This window comes from Pipistrellus kuhlii, unplaced genomic scaffold, assembly GCF_014108245.1.
Source record: "Pipistrellus kuhlii isolate mPipKuh1 unplaced genomic scaffold, mPipKuh1.p scaffold_m20_p_2, whole genome shotgun sequence".
NCBI lineage: Eukaryota > Metazoa > Chordata > Mammalia > Chiroptera > Vespertilionidae > Pipistrellus > Pipistrellus kuhlii.
In genome coordinates, this window is record NW_023425515.1 from 173,720,640 (window position 1) to 173,737,919 (window position 17,280).

At 48.1% G+C, this 17,280-nt stretch overlaps 1 protein-coding gene and 1 pseudogene across 2 annotated transcripts; one reads left to right on the plus strand and one right to left on the minus strand.

The window, feature by feature from the left end:
• Positions 1-2,454: 2,454 nt before the first annotated feature.
• On the plus strand, positions 2,455-16,183 carry TRAPPC3 (trafficking protein particle complex subunit 3). 2 transcript variants are annotated; one of them, XM_036445489.2, is made up of 5 exons: positions 2,455-2,584; positions 12,754-12,851; positions 13,332-13,431; positions 14,816-14,998; positions 15,450-16,183. In XM_036445489.2, coding segments are annotated over exons 2-5 (405 nt in total). In that variant the 5' UTR covers positions 2,455-2,584; positions 12,754-12,849; the 3' UTR covers positions 15,570-16,183. The 2 variants fall into 2 exon arrangements, with proteins under 2 accessions (XP_036301382.1, XP_036301380.1); XM_036445487.2 differs by having other exon boundaries at positions 2,485-2,648.
• LOC118724970 lies at positions 10,232-10,390 on the minus strand (annotated as a pseudogene).
• Positions 16,184-17,280: the final 1,097 nt, after the last annotated feature.

Genomic DNA, 17,280 nt, shown 5'->3' on the forward strand with positions numbered 1-17,280 from the left:
AACATCAATGAAAGAGAGTCATCAGTCAGCTGCCTCTTGCACACCCCCCGCTGGGGACGGGCCCGCAACCAAGGTACATGCCCTTGACCGGAATTGAACCCGGGACCCTTCAGTCCGCAGACCGACCCTCTATCCACTGAGCCAAACCGGTTTCAGCTCATTGGTTGATTCTTATATGTGCCCTGACTGGGGTGGGGAGGGTGGAGTGGTGGGAGTGGTGTTGAATGCAAAGTAGTGTATTGGGACGATGCTCTAACCAGCTGAGCTACTGAGCCAGAGCTTACAACTATAAGGAGCCTTTAAATTCTCATGTAAGCCAGGAGGAGACCCTATAGATCAGCCTGAGATGGACCCTGCCCCACCCTCAATTTAAGATTGATGACACTTTTGAAGAGTTCCCCCAAAAAAAGACGCCAAGAGGAGGAATCACACACACACACACACACACACACACACACACACTAAAATAAAAGGATTCACAGGCAGAGAGGAAGAATCTCAGAGGTTGAAAGATAGGCAAGGAGAGACTCCACCTCCAGTCTCTCCAGAAGCTCCCTGCTTGACAGCAGGCTGGGTGGGGTGGGGCTGGTGGCTGGCCGTGACTGTGACTCAGGTTTCTGTGGGCAGCCAAAGGCAGGCGGCAGGGAGGAGCCCAGACCAACAGGCAGGCCAGCCAACTGCAGCTTTCACCTCAGCTGTCCTCTCTCCTGGGAATTCGGGATGCTCTTCTCTGGCTGTGCTGGCCTCTGGGGATTGCTGACCCCTGCTTTCCCCACCCCCAACCCCCATGTTCCTTCCCAGAACCCTCAGCCCTTGGCCCTCTGCCAGAAGCACTGACACAGGAGGGAGAGTCAAGGGGCACTGCCTCTCGGGAGGCCCCAGAATGTCTGGGCCACAGGGTGCAGGGTGTCATAATAATCCGGCCTGCACCCTGAGGGGAGACCAGGGGAATCCTGAGCACTAGCTTTCAGCCTGAGCAGCGGAGCCCTCCAGTCTTCCTCAGCCTGGTTGGCTCAAGTCTGGACAGGCTGGTTGTTGTGAAGAGGGTTAGGGGCTAGAATTCAGCTTCTGCAGAGTCAGGCCTACGTGAGGAGAGGGTGCCCAGCTACTGCAGCCCTGCCCCTCAGAGCTGACCAGCCAGGGAGGAATTGTTGGAGCTGAAACCAAAGAGCTCTGGTCGGGGACAGTAGGACTTCCCCTTGTGAGGGATGCGGGTGTGGCCAACATTCCCATGGTGTTTCTGGGACCTGTTTCTTGGGCTGTTTTTTGTTTTGTTTCCCTTCCTTCCTTCCTTCCTTCCTTCCTTCCTTCCTTCCTTCCTTCCTCCATCTTCCTCTCTCCCCCCCTTTTCTTTTTAAAATATATTTTATTGATTTTTTTACAGAGCGGAAGAGAGAGGGATAGAGAGCTAGAAACATTGATGAGAGAGAATCATCAACCAGCTGCCTCTTGCACATCCCCTACTGGGGATGTGCTCGCAACCAAGGTACATGCCCTTGACCTGAATCTAACCTGGGACCCTTCAGTCCACAGGCCGACGCTCTATCCACTGAGCCAAACCGGCTTCGGCTTGCTCTTCCTTCCTTCCTTCCTTCCTTCCTTCCTTCCTTCCTTCCTTCCTTCCTTCCTTCCTTCCTTCCTTCCTTCTTTCCTTCTTTCCTTCCTTCCTTCCTTTCTTTCCAAGAAGAAAGGGGAATACACACTTTGTGTCCCAGTGCTCTGTATACGCCTCTCACCAGTCTTCATAACAACTGAGAGAGATCCAGTAACTTGCCTAAAATGGCAAAACTGGAATCATAACCCAGACTGGCTGCCACCAACACTGGTGATCTTTTCTGGAAGCCAGGCATTTGTTCTAGGGAGGGAGCCAGAAGAATGTGACCTGAACTTTATGGAATACACTGGATAGTCCATCACAGGGTTCAGGTGGTAGGATGCAGATGCTGGCTGCGTTTGGAGTTTGGGGACACGATGGCAGTTTGAAGAGAAAGTCACTAGCAGAATGTTTGACACATAGTAGGTGGTCATTAAATATTTTTGTAGTGAAGGAGAGAGATTTGCATGTGAGCCATTGCTAGTTTTTTGGGACATCCTGGGATCTTCTAGCTCTGAATTGCAGCAACAGCATAAGAAGCTAGTTGGAAAAAGGGACTTTCTGAGAGACCAAACCCGTCGACAGAGGAATTTGCGGAGCATATCTGAGTGGGGGCTGGGGTGTGGGGAGGAGGAGGGAAAGTATGTGGTTGATACAGAATTACCCTAAGGTGTGGACGCCACCCAGTGGCCAGTATGCAGCCCCCGAGGAAGACGGGCTCTGCAAATTAGCCGCGCGCGGAGTACTCTGGGAGTTGTAGTCCAGCTGAACTAAGGGGGCGGTGCTGCCAGAGGGGCTGTTGGGTGTTGTAGTCCGACATTTACGGGAGGGAGGGGGCAGTTACCCTCGTCGGCCGGACCACGAGTCCCGTGGTGCCCCGCGGCGGGCCGCGCAGGCGCGGTGTGTCGGTGCTGGTCAGTCCGGAAGGCGGAGGGGCCGTGGTTGGGTTGAGCCTTGTGAGAAGGGGTCGCTGAGTGGGCCTGTGGCGAGGTGGGCTGGGGCTTCCGGCACCATGTCGAGGCAGGCGAACCGAGGCACTGAGAGCAAGAAAATGGTAACTCGGAGCGTGTGACTTCGGCGGGCGGGGCAGAATAGAGGCGTTCTGGGGAAGGGGTCTGGCTGGGAGCGCAACTGGGAAGGAGTCCTCCTTTGAGCTCTGGGCGGAGGAGGTTCCGCTGGAGGAAGGGGGCGCTGCTCGGTGGGCGGAGAGGGGAGAGTCCCGCCGGGGCGCCCGGGCCTGGGGCCGGTGGGAGGGCCGCTGGAGCGGCTCAGAGACCCCTCCCGCCGCCTGCGTGCAGCCGAGCCACTGTGTGCTGGGCCAACGACAGCGACGGCAATAACAGTCATGGGCACTTCGGACTCTTTGGGTTAGGCCCTGGGCCTACTACTTACTTTCCGTGTATTATCTCACTTAATCCGCAAAACAATCCTCTCCGGTGGATGCAGTTATTGCCACTTTACAGCTCAGAGAGGTTACCTAACTTGCCCAAATTGACAGCTAGGAAGCATTAGGATGTGAACCCCTGTCTCTCTAACTCCAAAGCTAATGCTTCAGACTTCCAGACCACGGTCTCTCACACTTGCCTTGGCGCTGCAAGAGCTGCTGAGATCCTGCTTTGGTCAGAAAGGAGCTTTCTGCCCCGTGGAGTGAGAGGTGGAGCAGAGAAGGCCATAGCTGGTGTCCCTCTGGCAGGGGGCGGTTCTCTTCTTGTCCTGTAAGAGTGGGACACCACAGAGTCCCATCAAGTTTGCCTGTGAATGGGGTCTGGGCCTGGGAAGTAAGGTAGATAACACTTTTCTCCAAAGTCAGGGGACTTCTTGACAGGTGTGTCTTCTTTTTGGCACGTTCTTACTTCCTCCAGTTCCCCATGCTACCTTTCCTTGTTTTCCAACTAAAAACTGAGTACTCAGGGTTGCATGCTGGGCAGGTCAGGGGCCTTTTGTTGACCTTTAGCTCTAGAGGGGATGATTCAACTTCCCTCTCACCTTCGCATGTGCTGCAGGAGACCCCGTTACTGCCGAGGACCTAACTTTTTCTCTCAATCAGACCCCTTTTGAGAAGCTGATGATTCCTGGTCTTCTCCCAAGAAATAGTAATTAGAAGAATAGAGACATTACTAATACACAGACATTTAGTTACATTTGAAGATACTCCGTGAGTTACAGGTTAACAATTCCTGTTTTGGAGGAAATACCAATAGTTTAAATAAAGAAGAACAAGAGAATGTTTTATTAGGAAATTGTCATGTAGGAAGAAAAGAATGAGCATTGGTTGGAATTCTGTCTTTCTCAATTGGTCCTCAGTTTCCTTTATGTATAAAATGGAGATATTAATGCCCACCTAGGATTAGGTTAGATTTCAGTGTACATCGCATGGGGCATGGTCAGTGTTTTCTCCTCCTTAAGATATGAGCAGAATAGGAGAGGTCTTCCTGCTTAGTTTTCATAACTTAAATTTATTTTGTACTTTTAAAAAATATATATATTTTATTGATTTCTTACAGAGAGGAAGGGAGAGGGATAGAGAGCTAGAAACATCGATGAGAGAGAAACATTGACCAGCTGCCTCCTGTACACCCCCTACTGGGGATGTGCCCGCAACCAAGGTACATGCCCTTGACCGGAATCAAACCTGGGACCTTTCAGTCGGCAGGTTGACGCTCTATCCACTGAGCCAAACCGGTTTCGGCTATTTTGTACTTTAAAAAAATATATATTTATATTGATTTCACAGAGAGGAGGGGGAGGGAGAGATAAACATCAATGATGAGAGAGAATCAGTGATTGGTTGCCTCCTGACACCTCTTTGGATTCCTGCTCATTGGAATAAAATCTGGGACCCTTCAGTCCACAGGCTGATGCTCTATCCACTGAGCCAAACTAGGGCTGTACTTTTTTTTTGAATCTGAAATCTTTAATATGAGTACAGTAGGAACTTGCAGTCTTCACTTCCAACCCCAATATTCACTCAGCTTTTTTGAAAGGAGGGAATTAGCCTCAAAGCTTTTGCAATGGCTGTTGTTGCTTGGAACTGGCTTCATGCACAACTATTCAAATGTCATCTCCTCAGAGAGGCTTTCCCTGATCACATGATTAGTTCTCTGTTCTGTTACTCTGCTGTTTTTCTTCATGGCACTGTATTTTGTTTGAAGTATTTCATTATAAATTCTATATTTAGTTTTATATTTTCAGTCTCCCCCATGAGGATATAAACTCCGTGAGAGTAGGAATTTTTGTTCACTGCTCCATTCTCAGCAACTGAATGATACATTAGGCCAGTGGTCGGCAAACTATGGCTCGAGGACCACATGCAGCTCTTTGGCCCCTTGAGTGTGGCTCTTCCACAAAATACCACATGCAGGCGCGCATGTACAGTGCGATTGAAACTTCATGGCCCATGTGCAGAAGTTGGTTTTCGGCCTGGGTGAGTGTATTTTGAAGAAGTGGCATTAGAAGAAGTTTAAGTTTAAAAAATTTGACTCTCAAAAGAAGTTTCAATCGTTGTACTGTTGACATTTGGCTCTGTTGACTAATGAGTTTGCCGACCACTGCGCTAGGCCGGCTGTATTTATTGGATGAATGGCACAAAGGTTTGGTGTGTCCTCTCATTCAGTTCCTACTGGTACCTACTTGGGGCTCGTCACATGATCCTCTTTGTAGCCACATGGCTTTCACATGCTCCTTCCCTCTCTGCTTGGGCGTCTCCACCTCCGGCAGAGGTCTTCCCAGTCAGCCCAGTGTTCTGCAATCAGCAGTCTTCTAATTGCTTCAGCCTTTCAAGACTTCAAGGTTTAATATGCCCAAGTAACTAGATCTCTGCTTTTATTTTTTATTTATTTATTTATTTTTAAAATATATTTTATTGATTTTACACAGAGAGGAATTGAGAGGGACAGAGAGTTAGAAATGTCGATGAGAGAGAAACATCGACCAGCTGCCTCCTGCACACCCCCCACTGGGGATGTGCCCGCAACCAAGATACATGCCCTTGACCGGAATCGAACCTGGGACCATTCAGTCCGCAGGCCGACACTCTATCCACTGAGCCAAACCGGTCCTGGCTAGATATCTGCTTTTAGTTTGTGCAAACAGAAACAGCCATTTGTCCGGCAAACTTTCCTTGAGTCCCAACTTTATGGAAAGCTCTGTGCTAGGTGTTGGGGGAAATGCAGAGATGAAGTCCTAATCCTTAATTCGAGAGGCACATAATCTATGAGAGTCGGAAAAATACTAGCATAGAAGTATAATACTGTCCGGGGTTGAGTCCTGACTTTCCTGCTTGCTTGCGTGACCTTGGGCAAGTTTATTTATTGTCCTAAACATCAGTTTCACCAGCTTTAAAATAAATTTAAAAAGGTAATAATAGTATCCATATCATAAGGATGTTCTGAGTATTAATTGAGATAGATAATGCATGCAAAGCGATGTCCCAGGATGGTTCAATTCCGAGTCAGGGCACATACCCAGGTTGCAGGCTTCATTCCTAGTTGGGGGCTGCAGGAGGCAGCCGACCCATGTGTCACTCTCACATCAATGTTTCTCTATCTTCTGTTCCCTCCTTCTCTCTCTCTCTAAAAAATAATAATAACAAAAATATTTTTTTAAAAAGAAGAAAACAGTTGACACTCAGTATATGTCAGCTAGCATTTTTTAAAAAATATATTTTATTTTTCACAGAGAGGAAGGGAGAGAGATAGAGAGCTAGAAACGTTGATGAGAGAGAAACATCGACCAGCTGCCTCTTGCACACTTCCTACGGGGGATGTGCCCGCAACCAACGTACATGCCCCTGACCGGAATTGAACCTGGGACCTTTCAGTCCGCAGACCAACACTCACCACTGAGCCAAACCGGTTTTGGCCAGCTAGCATTTTTATTAGTAAAGATATTAGCCTTCATGTGTCTGCATAGTGTTTGGTTCCTGAATCTCATAGACAATCAGGCCTGCCCTCCTTTTGTGTTGTGTTACTAGTAACCCAGCCCCAGCTGCTCAGGTGAATTATCCTTAGCAGCAGCTCCAGAATCTCCATGACAGGAGTCTGGAGAGGGAGAGAGAGGTGGACTCTGTCCTGTTACTGACTTTCCTTCTCCAGCTGCTGGGGGCAATCACACTAGATTACTTCTGTTGACAAAAATAGTACATGTGACTCTTTTAGCATTAACTCCAAAAATCAGCTCCCTTAAAGGAGATTTGGTGTTTTTTGGGGGTGCTAAGTAAAAAACGTGAAAACTATCAAGTGCAGCAGCTCACCTGAGTGTAGGGCGTGGCTTAGCTCTCTCTGCTCAGGTTGTACCTGAGGTACCTGGAGAAGGACTTGGAGATCTCCCTCTTTGATGCAACTGAATGATGCCTTATTGGTTGCTACAAAGTTCTTTATGTGGATCAAGATCTCCTTCTTTGATGCCCTTACCGGTTTGGCTCAGTGGATAGAGTGTAGGCCTGCGGACTGAAAGGTCCCAGGTTCTATTCCAGTCAAGGGTATGTACCTTGGTTGTGGTACATCCCCAGTAGGGGGTGTGCAGAAGGCAGCTGATTCTCTGTTTCTTCTTCTTTTTCTTCTTCTTCTTCTTTTTTTTTTAAAATATATTTTATTGATTTTTTACAGAGAGGAAGGGAGAGGGATAGAGAGTTAGAAACATCAATGATAGAGAATTGCACCCCCCCCCACTGGGGATGTACCGTAACCAAGGTATGTGCCCTTGACCGGAATCGAACCCGGGACCCTTCAGTCTGAAGGCCGATGCTCTATCCACTGAGCCAAACCGGTTTCGGCTGATTCTCTGTTTCTAACTCTATCCTTCTCCCTTCCTCTCTGTAAAAAATCAATAAAAAAAAATATTTTTTAAAAAATCTCCCTCTTTGAGACTATTTCAGGGTACTCTCTGACACCACACCACAGAAAACTAGTTTGAGAATAAAAGTAATATCTACTTGAGTTCATACTATGCCCCAGGCACTCGACAAGCATCTGGTTGGAATCTCACAGTAACCTTGAAGGGCAGACAGTATTGTTGTAATTGTATAGAGGGGAAAAACTGAGATTCAGGGATATTAAGGAATGGACTAAGGTCACATGAGTTTTTAAAAAAATATATTTTATTGATATTTTACAGAGAGGAAGGGAGAAGAGAGTTAGAAATATCAATGAGAGAGAAACATCGATCAGCTGCCTCCTGCACACCTCCTACTTGGGATATGCCTGCAAACAAGGTACATGCCCTTGACCAGAATCAAACCTGGGACCTTTCAGTCTGCAGACCAAACCGGTTAGGGCAGGGACACATGAGTTTTTATGAGACAGTGCTCAACTATAAGAAGACTGCATCTAAGCCCTGGCCATTGTTGCTCAGTGGTTGGAGCATGGTCTTGTGTGCATCTAAGCGTCATAGGGCCGAAACTGGATTGGCTCAGTTGATAGAGCATCGGCCTGTGGACTGAAAGGTCCCTGGTTCGATTCTGGTCAAGGGCATGTACTTGGTTGCAGGCACATCCCAGTGGGGGATGTGCAAGAGGCAGCTGATCGATGATTCTCTCTCATCGATGTTTCTAACTCTCCATCCCTCTCTCTTCCTCCTGTAAGAAATCAGTAAAAAAAGCGTCATAGGTTCAGTTCCCAATTAAGGGCACGTTCCTAGGTTGCAGGTTCTTCCCTAGCCGTGGTCGGGGTGCCTGCAGGACGTGTGCTGATCAGTTTCTCCCTCTCTTACTCCACCTCTGAAATTCTGAGTGCTGCCATTAAAAAATTAATGGGAAAAATTTCCTCGGGTGAGGATTAACAAAGAAAGAAAGAAAACTGATTCTTAGTTACTTAATCTGTCACCTATAAAATGGGGATAAGTAAAGTTTTATAAATGTTAATGACCATTATTACTGAACATAATTAAAGCAGTTGTAAAGTTGAAGTGTAGAAGAGATTCATATTTCTGTTGGGAAGAAGAATGTGGTGCTTGTGATCAGTGAAGAAATTGGACTGGTTGAATAGCTGACCTTGATGTTGAATAGCTGACCTTGACGGTCCCATGGATTCTTTTGTATAAGGGTCGCAGGAATGAAAACCCAGATCTTCAGACTCTGTAACCTCTCCTATATTTCTCTGACTTCCTCCCCAGTTCTCTTTGTTCACTCCTTTCTTTAAAAAAAAAAAAAAAAAAAAAAAAAAAAAAAAAAAAAATTGTACTGATTTTCAGAGAGAGGAAGGGAGGGGGAGAGAGACATTGATATGGTAGTGCAACATCTATTGGCTGCCTCCTGCACGCCCCCTACCAGAGTCCGCAACCTGGGCATCCGCTCTGACTGGGAATCAAACTGGCAACCCCAAAGTGCACAGGACAGCCAGTGCCCAACCAACTGAGCCACACCGGCCAGGGCTGTTCACTCTCTCATTACGCTAGTCTCCTACCTGTTTCTCAGACATGGCAAGCATACTCTCACCTGAGGGCCTGTACACTTTCCTAGAATTTTTCACGAGGATATTATCTTTATGGCTTATTCTTACTTCCTCCTGTTCTTCTCTTTTTTAAAAAATATATTTTTATTGACTTCAGAGTGGAAGGGAGAGGGAGAGAGAGACATCAATGATGAGAGAGAATCATTGATTGGCTGCCTCCTGCATGCCCCATACTGGGTATCAAGCCTGCAACCCAGGCATGTGCCCTTGACCGGAATCAAACCCTGGACCCTTCAGTCTGCAGGCCGACACTCTATCCGTGGAGCCTAACCAGCTAGGGCTCCTCCTGTTCTTTTATATTATTTTAATGAGGCCTTCTCTGTTTACCCTATTTAAAATTGACATGAACAATAAATAAATAAATAAAATTGGCAGGAACATAAATAACCCCCAATCTCCTTTTTTGCTCATTTTCCTTCACAGTACTTATCACTATCTGGGAAACCATATATTTTATTTATTCAGGTCATTATCTATCTCTCTCCAATTACATAGTGCCTGGTACATAGTAAACATTGAATGGTACTTTTTAAAAATATATATATTTTATTGATTTTTTTACAGAGAGGAAGGGAGAGGGATAGAAAGTTAGAAACATCGATGAAAGAGCTGAAACCAGTTTGGCTCAGTGGTAGAGCGTCGGTCCCTGGTTCGATTCTGGTTAAGGGCATGTATGTTGGTTGCGGGCACATCCCTGGAGGGGGGTGTGCAGGAGGTGGCTGGTCAATGTTTCTCTCTCATTGACATTTCTGGCTCTGTATTTCTCTCCCTTCCTCTCTGTAAAAAATCAATAAAATAGCCGAAACCGGTTTGGCTCAATGGATAGAGCGTCGGCTTGGAGACTGAAAGGTCCCGGGTTCGATTCCGGTCAAGGGCATGTACCTTGGTTGCAGGCACATCCCCAGTAGGGGGTGTGCAAGAGGCAGCTGATCAATGACTCTCTCTCATCGATGTTTCTAGCTCTCTCTCTTTCTCCCTGTCTGTATAAAATCAGTAAAATATATTTTTTAAAAAATGAATAAAATATATTAAAAAAAAAAAAGAAAGAAAGAAAGAAACATCGATGAAAGAGAAACTGATCAGCTGCCTCCTCTACACTCCCCACTGGGGATGTGCCACAACCAAGGTACATGCCCTTGACCGGAATCAAGCCTGGCACCCTTTAGTCCACAGGCCGACGGTTTCGGCATCTTTTTAAAAATATATATATTTTTTATTGATTTCAGAGAGGAAGGGAGAGGGGGAGAGAGAGAGAAACATCAATGATGAGAGAGAATCAGTTTTCAATTAGCAATAATCGCGCCTCGGATACACCTCATTGGCTACGATACTGCCACTGCGCAAAGCTGATGAGAGAGAATCATTGATCGGCTGCCTCCTGCATGCCCCACACTGGGGATCAAGTCTGAAACCCAGGCCTGTGCCCTTGACCAGAATCGGGCCTAGGACCGTTCAGTCCACAGGCCGGGGCTCTACCCACTGAGCCAAACCGGCCAGGGCAAATGATTCTTTTCTGTACCACAGCCCCATTCCTATTTTTTTTTTTTTAAATATATTTTATTGATTTTTTACAGAGAGGAAGGGAGAGAGATAGAGAGCTGGAAATGTGGATGAGAGAAAAACATCTACCAGCTGCCTCCTGCACACCCCCTACTGGGGATGTGCCCGCAACCCAGGTACATGCCCTTGACCGGAATCGAACCTGGGGCCCCTCAGTCCGCAGACCGACGCTCTGCCACTGAGCCAAACCGGCTTCGGCCCCATTCCTACTTTTAAAGTATGAAGACCTTTAAGGTACATACTTACGTTGTACACTGTTCCAAACAGGCTTGGCTCACATGGGAGATGGAGACAGACTTGCAAACCAGAGGGTACAGAGAGCTGGGCCGGGGATCCCATCCCCATGTCCCAGGAACGCTGATTCTGTGACCGTGCACTGGTCTGTCTAGGCCCTTGATTTTTCCCATCAGTAGCTTGGGGGCTGCTGTGTCCAGAAGGAGCTTGATAACATCACGATGTGCTGTGACTTGGCATCACGGTGGCCTGAGGCTCATTAATAATGGAAGGAAAGCGCTCCTGACTTAATGCAGCGATGCCAGTTCCGTGGACTGGTTACTGCTGGATTGTCTCCATCCATTCATGCCCAAGTCATTCTAGTGCCAAACCTTAACCTGATGGGAAAAAACCCTCCTCCTCCTCAATAGCTTCTCTTAAATCGCCGTAGTTGGTAAATGGGCTCTTGGAGATACCCTATCTGGCTGTTTTAGTTGAGTTCAAAGGACTTCCTAATTCAGAAACTGGTTCTCTTTGATTTCCTAGTGCAGCTAAATGTTTTGTTTTGCTTTAGGGGGGTTGTTAATGCAGTTTTGGGGAGCAGTGTGCAGAGTGAACTTTGGTTTAGAAACTCTTGGTTTTTGTCCTCCAGAATTACTTTTGTCAATAATGAGCTGTTTGTCCTTGGGAAAATTACTTAACCGTTCTGAGTCTCAGTTTCCTTATCTCTAAAATGAGATTAATTCCTGCCCTTTCTGCTTTACCGTTATTGTGGGGTAGAAAATGAGGTGATGAAAAATAGAATACAGTGTGGAAGCAAAAGGCATTCATATATTATTCTCGCCATGGGGACGAGGGGAGGAGCAGTGGGTCCTGAGAGCCTGGGTGTTAACTTGACTTGGACCCTGTTCCACAGAATGCCGAAGACAAAACGACGTTCTGCTCCAGTTTGACAAGCCTCCCTCCGGAAGGGAGTGGCTGAGTGGCGGTCTTATGTTTTTAGCCTCGTACCTGTGTGAATCCTGGGTCCAAACATACTATTAACATGTATCTCACTTTGTCTAACTCTGGTAATGCCTTTCCCCAACTTGCTGCTTTTATTCTGTCTTTTATTAGTCTTTGGTTCTGTACTTCCTCCCCTTATGTATTTATTTAGAAATTTATCTTTATTGTTGAAAGTGTTACAGATGTCTCCCTCCCTCTCCCCCGTTGACCTCTCCCCTGTTGCACTTCTTTTTACCGTCCTCTTCTCTCTGTTTCTTGGTAGGAAGGTGACAGGATTCCTTATCTGAGAAAGAGTTCCTGTGATTTTTAACTGTGATTATAGTAGAAACCAGTCCAGTACACAGCGGAATGTACTCCTTTCAGAATTATCCCCTTTCCCGGAAACATCCTAGCTGTGTGTCAGAAGGAACATGACTTTTCCCATGCCTTAGAAGAGGGGTTACCATCCTGCAATGGACTTCATCTTAGACTCCCTTCCTCCCCCAGGGAGAGGGCCCCTTGGTCTGCTGCTCCTGGGTGGGGTCTGGGGGTGGGGAGTCCCTTGGTCACCACTTGCCAACCTGCAGAGGGCAGTTTGTAAATGTCAGCTTTGGGCTCCTCTCACAGGAGCTGGTGGATGACTGCGGCTCCCACACCAGACCCTGGTGCCTGGAGCTCAGGCTTGGGAGCTGTGCTGGGCTCTGGGTTTGCACAAGCCCCTCGGCGTGTTGGAACGGGACTGCTCAGTGTATGAGTGTCCTTACAGCCCGTTTTCAGTGGGTCTGGCTGCAGCCCTGCCACGTTGACTCTGGGGAGGCGGGTCTTGACCCCTCCACAGGGTGTTCCCTCCCACCAGACACAGTGGCCTTTCTCTGAATCCCGTCACGTGCATTGAGTGAGGCCAGTCAAACTTTCTCTTTTGTGTGTCCTGACTGCGTTTTGCATCTCTTTCAGAGCTCTGAGCTCTTCACCCTGACCTATGGGGCTCTGGTCACCCAACTGTGCAAGGACTATGAGAATGACGAAGATGTGAATAAACAGCTGGACAAAATGTGAGTGCGCTCCTCTGTGGGAGCAGCAGGAATGGGGCTCCGGAGAACGTGCACCTGCCTGGTCCTTTGGAGGCGGAACAGGGTCGTCACTCTTACAATCAACATTTTGGTTTCCACTGGGCTCATTTATGGGGATGTTCTGGAATTACCTCCATTTTTCTTTTACCACCAACAGCCTTATATACAGACTGGTGCACAAAATCCATGCACGGGCAGGGAACCTAGGCCTGACTAGGAATCAGGGCCATCAGGGCCTTCTGACTGCCAGCTGGGGCCTTTCTTCCCCTGGCTGCCAGCTGCTGGCCGGGGCCTGCCTTCATTCTGCACCACCCGCTGGTGGTCAGCACACATCATAGTGAGCAGTGGAACACCCGGTTGGTCAAACTCCCAAGGGGAAATTTGCATATTAGCCTTTTTCTTATTTAGGATATAAAACACTCAGATTCTGTAATACAGTCTGTGCTCTCATTTCCTTCCCAGGGGCTATAACATTGGCGTTCGACTGATTGAAGATTTCTTGGCACGGTCAAATGTGGGGAAGTGCCACGACTTTCGGGAAACGGCAGATGTCATCGCCAAGGTCATTATCCTGGGTGGAAGGATTGTCTACTCTCTCTGTCTCCCTTAGAGAGACCCTGAGCATTCCAAAAGCCTAGTTAGGCAGCCGTTTGGGCCAAAGAAGCCCTCCTGACGGTTTGGGACTAGCACAGGCTATGGAAAGGGAAGAGTAGTTGGGATGATCCCTGGGTATTAAAGCACCGCTGAAATCAGAGCCAAGTCTCAACTGTGAAGCTGTAGAGAGGAGCATGGCAGTTAAAAATACAGACATACCTGGCCTGGCTGGAGTGGCTCAAGGGTTGAGCATCAACCTATGAGCCAGGAGATCAGAAGTTTGATTCCAGGTCAGGGCAGATGCCCAGGGGGCGTGTAGGAGGAAGCCGATCAGTGATTCTCATCATTGATGTTTCTGTCTCTCCCTTTCCCTTCCTCTCCGAAATCAATAAAAATATATTAAAAAAAAGAAAAGAAAAAAAGAATATAGACACACTTGGCTTCATATTCTGGCTCCAATATTTATTAGTTCTTAGGTAACTTACTTTAACCTCTTTAATTTCCAGTTACCTCATCTTTAAAGTGAAGAAAATAAGAGCTTCCTCACAGGATTGTTGTAAAGAGTAGAAAAAAAAATGCATATGAGCATTCAGGTAAAATGGATGCATTTAATGTAGTGTGGGTATAGTAAATGTTTGCTATTAATAATATTAGTGTTACATAACATCTATATATAAAAGCCAACTGACCTGAACGACAGAACTGGAACGACTGGTCACTATGAGGCGCACTGCAGCGGCCAACTGGACAGATCCGCCTGCCCCTGAGCTGGCCCCGCCCCGTCACACCCCTATCGGGGGTGGGGCCAGCCAACCTCCTGCCAGCTGGCCCAATGCCTCTGGACCCTGGCCTCTAGTAGGATTAGTAATAAATGATAAAACCCTATAGAATTGTAGTGTCAGTTATCTTGCCCAAATCCAAGAGGTTAACTGGCGAGTTTCGTGAGGGTTAGACTTAGGAGGGTAGAAAGGGGAAGGCTGCTTCAGAGTAATTCTGCCCCAGTGACCTGTAGTCCCATTCAGAAAGAAGGGCTGAGACAGGACAGGGAGGTGAGTTGGGGCCTCTATGCACTCAGAGGCTGGTTCAGGGCAGGCATCCGTACCAGAAGGTCAGTGCTTCCTTCCCGTATGAAGTGCAGGTAGATAGCAAGTTGTTATCCACCTGATTATATGATACCTTGAGGGAGAGGAGTATGGAATTATGCACAGATGCCTTTTTTGGGCCCTAAAGCTTCAGTGTCTTGCAGAGCCACAGTTTTGTTCCTGAGTCACTTAGTTCCCTTCTGCCAGCCCATCCTTCCTATGTACACTCCCTGCCGCTCTTCCCATGGTGCTCTGTGTGTCCCCTGACAGGTGGCGTTCAAGATGTACTTGGGCATCACTCCAAGCATCACCAACTGGAGCCCAGCTGGTGACGAATTCTCCCTCATTTTGGAAAATAACCCCCTGGTGGACTTTGTAGAACTTCCCGATAACCACTCATCCCTTATTTATTCCAACCTCTTGTGCGGGGTGTTGCGGGGAGCTTTGGAGATGGTGAGTACAGCTCTTCACCTTCTGGGGCGCCTGAAATGTGGAGGGGAGGAGCTTGGTAAATGCTTGAATGAATAAGAGAGAGAAGAAAGGCCTTGGCTCACCCGGCACTTCGCTGCCTGAGGTGGTGATGCTGCTGAGTACAGGATGCACGCTGGGTGTCTCTGCGTGTGATCCTCCCTGCTAGGCTGAGACGGTGTTGTCAGCACCAAAGCCCAGGACACCCATTCCCAGCTTGGCCTGTTTGGTGACAGTCTCACTCGGGTGTGTTCTTTGCTCAGTCTTTCCTTATGGGTCGGGGCCACTGCCCTCTACAGGAGAACATTGGAATTGACAGTCTTGTCCTGGGGAAACCAGCCCCCTATGTTGGCTGCTGTGGACGAACCAATTATATAGCCCTCTCCCCAGAGGCTGTGGCTAGGCAGTCACCCTTCATTTTCCCACTGTCCCCCAGGTCCAGATGGCTGTGGAGGCCAAGTTTGTCCAGGACACCCTGAAGGGAGACGGCGTGACAGAAATCCGGATGCGGTTCATCAGGCGGATTGAGGACAATCTCCCAGTCGGGGAGGAATGACCGTCCCCAGGACTCCAGGGCTGCCAGCAGGAGCACTGGCTGGAATCAGAAAGCCCCAGTGCTCCCTCTGCCTTCTAGAACTCAGTGACTCTTTAACACGGATGTTATATATTCTTCTAACCTTGTTTCCATTCTCCATGCTAGACTGTGATATAGTCCATTTCCCCCACAAGTGTGTGCATTCAGGAGGGAAATCCCTGCTCCCTTTCCCTTCAGAGGGGATGGAGGTAGTCATCCTTAGTTGGACTAGAAAGAGCTCAACCATTTTACATTCCTGTTTGAATTTCCGAAGCAAAACCCACTTTGACCCAGTGAGAGGCACATCATCCCTGGGCCTTCAGAAAGCCATTGGTACCTGGCTGTGGGGGCCCGGGGCTGTGTGGCGGGAGGAGAGGCGGGGGGGGGGGGGGGGGGGAGAGCTGCTAGCGGCAGTGTGACACATCTAGTGCTGCAGGAGAGGGGAGCCCGCCGTGCTGGAAACACTGACTTCTGGGAAGCCACCCAGGCCTCTGCCTCCCTGCTGTTTGGAGGCAACATCTCCTCTTTTTACAGAGGGTTCATCCTTTTTTCTTACAAATTCTTCAATAAAGACACATTCTTGAGTGAAGTCCCAATCCTGTCCTGTTTTCTTTCTGCTCAGCCCTGGGGATTTTGTTACAGTGGGCGAGGAGACCAGCTGAGTTCCTAGGCCCTGCCTTGATTTTATCTGGTCCCGATAGACCAGAGAGCAAACCAGGCCCCTTCAGAGTCGCTTTTGGGTTTACTCTGTAGTAAAATACAGAAGCAGACCGTTATCCCAGACATACCCTGAGCTCTTGGCCACTAATTTGAGGTTTTGGCTTAAAAAGACCATGTAAACCCTGGTGTTGGGTACCATTGATTGTGTGCTTTCCATGTGTCAGACTGCACTGAAGTCTTTATGTATTATCTGGTTCTCAGGAATTTGTAGAGGGGAGGCCACAAGCTGCTCAAGGTCATACAGCTAGTAAGTGGAGATGATAGGGTTCAAAGCCCCAGCCAAACTCCAAAACCCACATTCTTAATGACAGCAGCGTGGGCGGAGGAGAGCAGGCCTGTGGCTTCCTCTCCAAGCCTTACAGCCTGGGATAGCTTTGAGAGGGCTTGTGGGGATCAGAGTTGTCAGACCTTGTTTGATAGCACTTTTCTTGGTGATATCTAGGGCCTCCAGGTTCAGGTGCTCAGGTTGGTGGGGCTGGGGAATGGGGCTCCTGGGCCTGAGATGAGGAGTGGTGGGGATGCATTGTGCTGGAGGAGTGTCTTGGTTTAGGTTCTGGGACACCTGGAAGAGACATTTTGCATATGATCTGCCTCTTCCAGCTCACTTTTAAAAATGTTTTATATTTTATTTTTTATTGATTTCAGAGAGGAAGAGCGAAGGAGAGAGAGAGAGAAACATCAATGATGAGAGAGAATCATTGATTGGCTGCCTCCTGCACGCCCCCTTCTGGTGATCAAACCCACAACATGGGCATTTGCCCTTGACCAGAATTGAACCGGGACTCTTCAGTCTGTAGGCCAACACTCTCCACTGAGCCAAACCAGCTAGGGCTATTTTATAAATTTAAAAAATTGCTTTTAAAAGCCGAAACCGGTTTGGCTCAGTGGATGGAGCGTTGGCCTGTGGATTGAAAGGTCCCAGGTTCGATTCCCGTCAAGGGCATGTACCTTGGTTGCGGGCACATCCCCAGTA

What these genes read in the sequence shown, in the direction of transcription:
- TRAPPC3 (XM_036445487.2), top strand. Translation starts at nt 2,607, where the DNA reads ATGTCGAGGCAGGCGAACCGAGGCACTGAGAGCAAGAAAATG. An exon ending in AATAAACAGCTGGACAAAAT is followed by an intron (nt 12,852 to 13,331) that starts GTGAGTGCGCTC and finishes TTTCCTTCCCAG; the next exon opens with GGGCTATAACATTGGCGTTC. An exon ending in TGCGGGGAGCTTTGGAGATG is followed by an intron (nt 14,999 to 15,449) that starts GTGAGTACAGCT and finishes ACTGTCCCCCAG; the next exon opens with GTCCAGATGGCTGTGGAGGC.